General features: G+C 42.1%; 1 protein-coding gene across 1 annotated transcript in view; it reads left to right on the forward strand.

Annotated features, from left to right (window-relative positions):
* TRPM8 (transient receptor potential cation channel subfamily M member 8) overlaps positions 1–6,939 on the forward strand; it is a 73,782-nt gene extending 66,843 nt beyond the window's left edge. The window contains exons 24-25 of the mRNA XM_019739743.3: positions 1,795–1,886; positions 4,464–6,939. Of these exons, the coding sequence (XP_019595302.2) occupies positions 1,795–1,845 (51 nt within the window). The 3' untranslated portion in view covers positions 1,846–1,886; positions 4,464–6,939. The remainder of the gene's footprint in view (positions 1–1,794; positions 1,887–4,463) is intronic.
* Positions 6,940–7,869: the final 930 nt, after the last annotated feature.

The raw sequence follows: 7,869 nt of genomic DNA on the forward strand, positions 1-7,869 counted from the left end.
CCGGGAAATAGAGGTGCTGGGGACTTGCTTAGGTGCTGTGTTTGTAGAGAAAACAGGCTGTTTTTATGTGTTCCCTTGTGTTGTTTCACTTGTGGGTTCACTTGGGTGGCTTTGGAGGGAGCTAATGGAAATTAGACTTAAGGGTTGGGTCGAAGCTTCCGCAAGCCACACCTTGGTGCTGACCCTGCTCTGGGGCGTGCAGGGAGTGAACAGGGCACAGAGGGGCAGTGCAGGAGCCTCAGTCCTCCTGGTCACCTGCCAGGCCTGGGTCAGAGGTCATCGGGAGAACTAGGCACTGGACAAGCTGACCTGCCTCCCAGGGACCAGGGAGACCTCCCAGCCAATGAGAGTCTGGGCGGGGCGCACCTCTCATTGGGGACAGTGGACTTGAGCAGTGAGGGTTGTGAGTAGTGGGGGCGGGGAGTCATATATAATGAAATAATATATAATTGAAGGCTGTGCACACACATATGCAAGCCAGGGGTCTCCGGGGACCTCAGACAAGGGCTTGCAGGCTTGGCCCTCAGGGTGTCCCCCGGCTGTGGAGCTCAGCCCCTTTGCTCGTTCCCACAAGAAGCCCACCTACACCATGCATTTTGTAGGTTTGGGGAGAAATTGGGTGGCTTACAGGGAAGACTCAAACTTCACAGCACAGCATGGGCTGTCATGGGATTTCACCTCGCCCCCTCTCTCCTGACCCCAGCCCCCTTCTTACCCTGCTCCCCTGCCCCCCTTTCTCCTGTTTATCACCTCCTGGATCCTCTCCCCTTCCTCTTCTGAGCAACGAAAGTCTCCTTTCCGTCCATAGAGAATTTAGAGTTCATCACTTGTTTCTTGAGCAAGCCCTTGGCGTCTTACACCTGACTCGAAATAGCTTATTTAAGTCGTTCTGTATCAACAGGCCCAGGGGCTCCCGAAACCCCCTCTTGTGAATAAAGTATTTCTCCATCTCATTATTATAACAGAAAAAGTCATTCCCAATTGACCTTAAGTCTGCCAGCAGGGATCTTACTATGCCTTCCTTTTTTGAGTCAGCTACTAGCCTGTATAGTTTCTTTTTATTCTTAAAAAAGAAAGAAAGAAAGAAATTAATTTAAATGAAGAAGTTATTACTAGAAATAAGCCCAAATTCAGCACAAAATTTTCCCTTGAGTGAGTGATATAGCAAGTTAGAAACCAACTGTATAGAAATTGCGTTATATCTATAGCTTTTATCAAGCGTACCATTGCAGCGTGTGATTTCAAATGAGCTTCGTGCCTCTTGTGTAATAAACCTGTGAAATATGCATGTATGAAAAATAATTTTATTATGCCTTTTACCTAAGTTGTTTTACCATTTATACTGTTTTTTGGTGAGGGGAGATACTTTATTTGCAAAAACTTGATTTATGAGTAGTCTATTATTTTTATTATTATTATACTTATATCAAAGCAAAACTTGATTGGTGTCTTATAACTGTATCTGTATTAGTTACATGTAACATTATTAATTCTAAATATTATTTCTCTGTATTGCTAAAATCTATTATTTCTATGTGGGCATCACTAGTGATTTGCATTTCAGTAAAGCTAATACTAACTGGGGCTGACGGTCATTTGCTAGTGATGTGATTTCAGAAAGTATGCAATGGACAAAGCCTGAAACAGCACGTCACTCATTCCGCCCTCCTCCGGGCATACTCACTAACGTATTATATTTATATCTGTTTCATGGAAAAGCTATAGAGTGATAATTTAAAATTCAGAGTTGGAAAATTGATCTTAAGACCAGTTCTATTTTTCTCCCTTTCCAAGCTTAATGATCTCAAGGGTCTTCTGAAAGAGATTGCTAATAAAATCAAATAAAACTCATGGACTCTAATGGAGAAAAATCTAATTATAACAAGGTGAGTCATTTTAATGGCTTTTTTCTGCTCTGAAAATTGACATATTTTAAGACTAATTCAAAATTATGATCTTTGTCTCCGTTATTTTCTTTTCCCATATTATCAGATTTGAAAATAAGGCATTGTGTAACAAATTCAAATAGTACAGGGATGTAGGAAGGAGCGGGTGAAACGAGTGCTGCTCCTCGGCCAGAGGTTGGCTCAGCCAGCAGTAGGTCCCCGTATTCTTTTGGGATACTTTAAAAGCACTTGCAACCTACACAGCGATTCTGGCTTTAATTGACTCAAGGGCACACTGTGTGAGCCTTGGGTTTTTTGGTTTTTATTCGTTTTTTTCTTATTTAACTCTATTGAGGATATCTTTACAGATCAGTGCCTAAAACATGAACCTCATTCTCATGGTACCTCATTTATGTTTACTGCTGGGGGATTTGCAAACGTGTGTTTGTTTATTTGTTTGTTTGTTTGTTTTGCTATCAGCAAATGTATGCTGATCACATTTTACTACCAAAAGTGTTTTAGTAAGGCATCCCAGGTTTGTAGCAATAGCTCATTTGCACAATAAAAAGGTAATTCAATTCACTGTCAAATTTGAACCCAAGGCTTTGTGATCTTACCATTTGCTTTAATTATGTTTTCCCATTACCTGTCCAAGTTCTGAAGACAAATATTTAAACTATTGTTAGGGACAGGAAGAGCTGGGAAAAAAACAGCAAGGGGGCATTCCACTAAACTAGCGTTTTTTGAGCAAGTGAATTGCAAGAAATGAAAACACATAAGACTCCTTCCCTCCCTCCCTCCTTCCCCCCCTTACTATGTACCCAGTGCCTACTACGTGCTGAAAGAACTGTGCTAGTAGGACATTTGTGGATGCATTAAATACACCACAGATTTTCATTCACTGGGTGATTGTGTCATAGGGTGATCCTGTCACATCAGGTTCCTTTCAGTATTTCTGGTCACTCAATAGTTTTTCCTGCAGTTCTGACAGTAATAATCATATTAAAATGCCTTCTCTTATGGAGGACTTGGTTAGAATAAGATTAGTGCATAGTTTATATAATCAGAAAGGCAGGTACAGTCTCCTGAGTGGCTCAAGAAAAGAAACTTTGCATATTTAGAATGTGTTTCACCTCTTTCATAATGGTGCTACATGGAAACAATATTTTACCTTACAATAAATTGTAATTTGAGTTTTGGAACATTTGCCATTCAGTTTAATTTACGAGCGGAAATATTTTTAAAAATCAGGAAGAAATAAAACAATGAAAATGTTTTTTTAAAACCATAGAGGTGTCATGATCAGAAAAGATCCCCAGCGGTATGCACGGCCTCATCTCCTCATCTCTGCTTCTCCTAACGTGTTGACGGCGAGTAAAGTGAGCAAACAGACTGGCTTCCTATCAACCAGCCCTTTGCTTCAACTTAAACTTTCCTTCACGTATAGAGAATTCATCAAGTGGTGAATGAAAATGATTTGGGAGAAGGCCATGACTTCCTTTCTGTATGACCCCCCGCCCCCCATGAAAGGAAGCTGAGGAGAAGAGCACGTGAGGAAACAGATGCCCCATCAGTTGTTAACCACTGGTATCTTTAGAAACAATGACTTTGGCATATCCAATATTTGGGTATACTTTTTTCTTCCGGATGTAAGATCTGTTTTCTTTTTTGGATGTTGTCTGTCTGGCATAGGCAACCATCTACATGCTGCTCAAACATCATTCTTCTAGTACCTTCTTGATACTTCTTTCTGTAGCGGGGTGAGGTAACCTTTCCTTGGGGTAGGGAGAAGGGGAAAGAATGCCAACCCCGAGTAGGAGTGAACTGACACAGGGGACGTAGGGCCGGAGTGGACACTTGGCGACAGGTCTCTGCTCATTTGTGCATCTGGGTTCTCCAACCCTGAATCAGCCTTTGATCCAGTAACTTGGGATGAAATAAACAGATGACTGTATGTGTATATGTATAAATATATATAAATTTTTTTTTTTTCTCCCACACTAAATTTAAAAGGAAGTAAGAACCAGGGTGAGAACAAAGTCATTTGTTTTCTCGTATCTTTATACTTAGGACCTGATGACCACAGGGGAGGTACGGTCACTGGAAATTGTTTAATCCTTACATTATAATCCATCGATTCTTGTATCTGCTGCACTTAAAATCTAATTCAGTGAAAGAACTTGAAATTCCTTTGGGACTCATCGTAAGACTTCATCTAGATAAACCATTGCAGTTCTTCACTTTCTCATCAACGCATCCTTTTCCCTGTGGAGAAACGACCCAGCAAATAAAGCACTCAGAGACTGGTGGGGTCTTAACCCGTCGCTGAATGATTGAGCCTTGACCATTCAACCGTGGTCACTCTGTTCCCACTGGCAAAACTGGCCAGAACTCACATCTTTAAAAAAACAAAAGGTCTCGGAGTCACTTCAATACCAAAAGAAAATCTCTCAGTTTTTGGTAGTATATTTGGACCCACTACCAGTATATTGCCAACATATTTTGAAGCAGATTGTATCCTGAGAATGAAAGTGGGAAATCCATTCTTCACACAGTGTTGTTTCTTCGTTTACACAGATAATATCAGACACCTAGATGGCAAGGCCCAAGGAACGCCGAACAACGTTGTTACTGACGGAGGATTGTTCTGAGCCGCGCACAGCGGATACCCTGAGTCACCCTGGTGTGCTCACATCTGACAATACACTGTGTGGCTGCTTCACCCGAGAAGATGGAGACAAGGAAGAGCCCTTCCCACACGTGCTCCCGGAAGGCTGCCTTGTTCCCCCGGCTCACAGAGACTAGCACTTGCTGTGGACAGTTTCAGAGCGTGCTCTCGCATCGTCCTCTTCCCTCTGCTTTCCCCCCTTTGCCCTGTGCCTGTTCTAGGAGAGCATCTCTCCTCGGGATGAGAGCCTGGTAGTGCTTTCCTCCTGCATCTGTATTGTTATCTCGTTTCTCTCCAATCAATTCCCCGTTATTTCCTTTCTTGTATCATGTGACTAATTAGTCTGCATATTGTTGAAAGTCTCCCAGATCAGGTCAGATTTTCAAACATGTTGGTGCAAGAGGATCTCGCTTTTTTCAGGAGAATCCGTTTCCATTTCTAATTATGCTTTTTATGTATCAAAGGAGGTGACAAAGCCATGTCTTTCCCTCTCATACCCCCCAGGAACGCCAATTAAAGGAAGTACCCCCGTTCCTAACAATGAAAATCACTGCAAAATGGAAACTTAACAGGCACCACTGCTTTGGTTTTCATTGGGTACTTCTTTCTCCTCTTATTATTTTTCCATTAAAAATAATTCATGGATATTATAGAAAATGTAGACTACATGATGAAGTAGAAAGAATAGAATTTGTCCCACTACCTAAAGATAATCACTAACATTTCAGGATGTTTTCCAAGTCTATTTTTTTCTATGCATGCCTTATTTCTCTTTTAAGATTTTACATAATGTCATCATGCCACACAAACAATTTTCTATAAGCTTTTCACTTAATATTTTATCAAAGATGTTTCCTTTATATCCATGGCCTTCTTAAACATTATGTTAATAACTGTATAATAGTCAACCTCTAATGAGTTCCATGATATTGGATATTGTAGGCTGATTCCAGTTTCTTGGTGGGATGAGGATCTTGGTGCGTGAATCCTGCACAAAGGACTTCATCCCATTGACCAGCTGGAATCAGCCTTCAATGTGGGGGAATTTCCCATGGCTAGATTCCCACGAATATGTATTGATGATCAAACCACTGACACGGCTTTTGCATAAATGTAGAGCAGATAGGAATTATTAACCTATGATATGAGATTCATAAACCTAGAACTCTTAACATAAAACATATTTAATCCATAGTTTAGGAGGAAGCCAGCATACTTACTTCAATATTGCAGATGGTGATGGCATTGGTATCCAATTGGAGAGATTATCTTGCTGAACACTCCTAGTCTCAGCTTTCGCTGGAAGTGGTGGTATTCTCACCCCAAAGAAGTGGGCGGGAAGTACATAAAGCAATTGACATGTCCATCATTGGTTTTTGGGGTTTTTTTTTTTAGCTTTGAATAGACTATAAGCTCAGTGGCTGAAGAAGAAAATCTTAGAAGGAAGCTGTCAAAAGATCATCTAATTAGGAAAACTATGAAAGCATGAACCAAACAAAGAGAAATTTTTTCCGTTTTGTCTGGGCTGCAGTTAAAATGATGACTCACGATACTGCTGCTGTTTGCAGGGAGTGAACACCAGTAAGAGGTGTCTTTTCACTTAAACCCCATTAATGGCCGAAAAGGGACTCTTATTCACTAGGGTCAAGGGATTCAGGGTTTGGATGCTGAAGGTAGATGGGATAAAATTTACATGGCAAAAATTGTTGATGAATGAAATGGCATTTTCAAAATTTCTCTTAGCGAGAGATGTCACTTTCATTTCACCATGGCAACTAGAATGTTTGCCTTTTCTGAAGCCACCAAGAAGAGGCTATGCCATTCCCATACTAACTGGGAAAATAAAGTATATGGCACTATCCGTAAGATTGTGCAGAAACAACGCTCTCAACATCTTACCCTCAAGTCAAGTAGGAAATGTGAATAAAATCAGTAAATTAAATTGAAAACCTCCCAGAAGACAAAATTTAGCATAACGATTGGCTGATTCCCATAAATGCTTTTGTGCATATCTCACACTGGCTATATTTTTGTTAGTTAAGAAATAGCCTTATGTAGCAGCAAAGGAAAGTCTCTGTTGACACTAAAAACAGAACTTGAACAATACTCAGAATTCACTTGGATTAGCGAACTGCTCAGTGCTTTCAACTCAGCTTGTCTGGTGGATATTTTTTGCTTGGTTATGCTGTGTGATTTTTGCATATGCAAAGTCATTATTTTAGGTGCAGCTCGTGAAAATAGCACAGGTATCTAACGTACCTCTCATCAAAGGTGCTGTGTCTTTGCGCATGGAACCAAAGCGTCCTGTGTACCTGTCTACCACTACTGAAGACCCTGCAACGTAGTTTAAATGAGTGTGTTAACGAATTAAATAATGGAGAAATTGTCATGTGTTGCTTTTGTCATTCTTTTGAGAATGAAAAACAAAGTCCCTTAGTTCAGTCAGACTTATTGCTGTAGAGATTTCATCCCCAGACATACATGAGCTGACTTCTCTAAGCAGAGGACTAGAACATTCCGAATGAATGCAAGCAGCAGAATGTCCCCTGTGGTTCTGGTTCTTGCCAACATGGCCAGATTTGTACATGGCCCACCTTTGGGTCCCCCCAGTTAGGCAGCCATCTGTAGTTCAAGGGTCTCCAGATTCACTGACTCAGAGCCTCCCCACTGTGTCACCACCCCTCAGGTGTGCCCAGCTCTTTCTGAGGATGCAGGGTCTCCTGCGGGTTCACAGACAGGTGCTCAGGACCCATCTTGGGACCAACCTGACATCCACGGTCCGCATCCCAAGGGGATGACAAACCTCACGCCCAGCCTGGGGCATGATTCTCTTGCTGAAGGCAGGGTCCTCCTGCTCCAAAGCCACGTTTACTTCAGGGAGAGCTGGGGAAGTATGTCATTCCCTCCTCCCTTCCTCTTGGTCCTCATGGGGACCGAACTGTGTGGTTGTCATGGAGACAGCCCCTGCCCTCAGCCTCTGTCTCAAACATAAAAGGCTCAGAAGTCGGGCCCTCAGTCCAGCTGGAGCTGGATATTGGAAACAAACATCCTCGTGCTCTCCCCGACCCCCCAGCTCAGGCACAAGTGGACGGGCCTTTATTCTTTGAAGATGGAAATAGGGGGAAAAGCCGCCTTTGGTGGTCTGCCCCTTGTGTTGATCGGACCTGAGCAGACATCTCTGAACCACAGTTTGTTTTGGACCCAGCTGGGGCTTTGGGGGCTGCATTTTTAACATCAATTTATTTTTAAATCAGTTTTTCTCCCCCCTACAGAGGTCTTGTTTGACAAGGAGAAGTTTCCCTCCTTTTCTGCGTG

The sequence above is a fragment of the Rhinolophus sinicus genome, chromosome 17, assembly GCF_057876585.1.
Source record: "Rhinolophus sinicus isolate RSI-liver-muscle chromosome 17, RSI-T2T, whole genome shotgun sequence".
NCBI classification, from domain to species: Eukaryota; Metazoa; Chordata; class Mammalia; order Chiroptera; family Rhinolophidae; genus Rhinolophus; species Rhinolophus sinicus.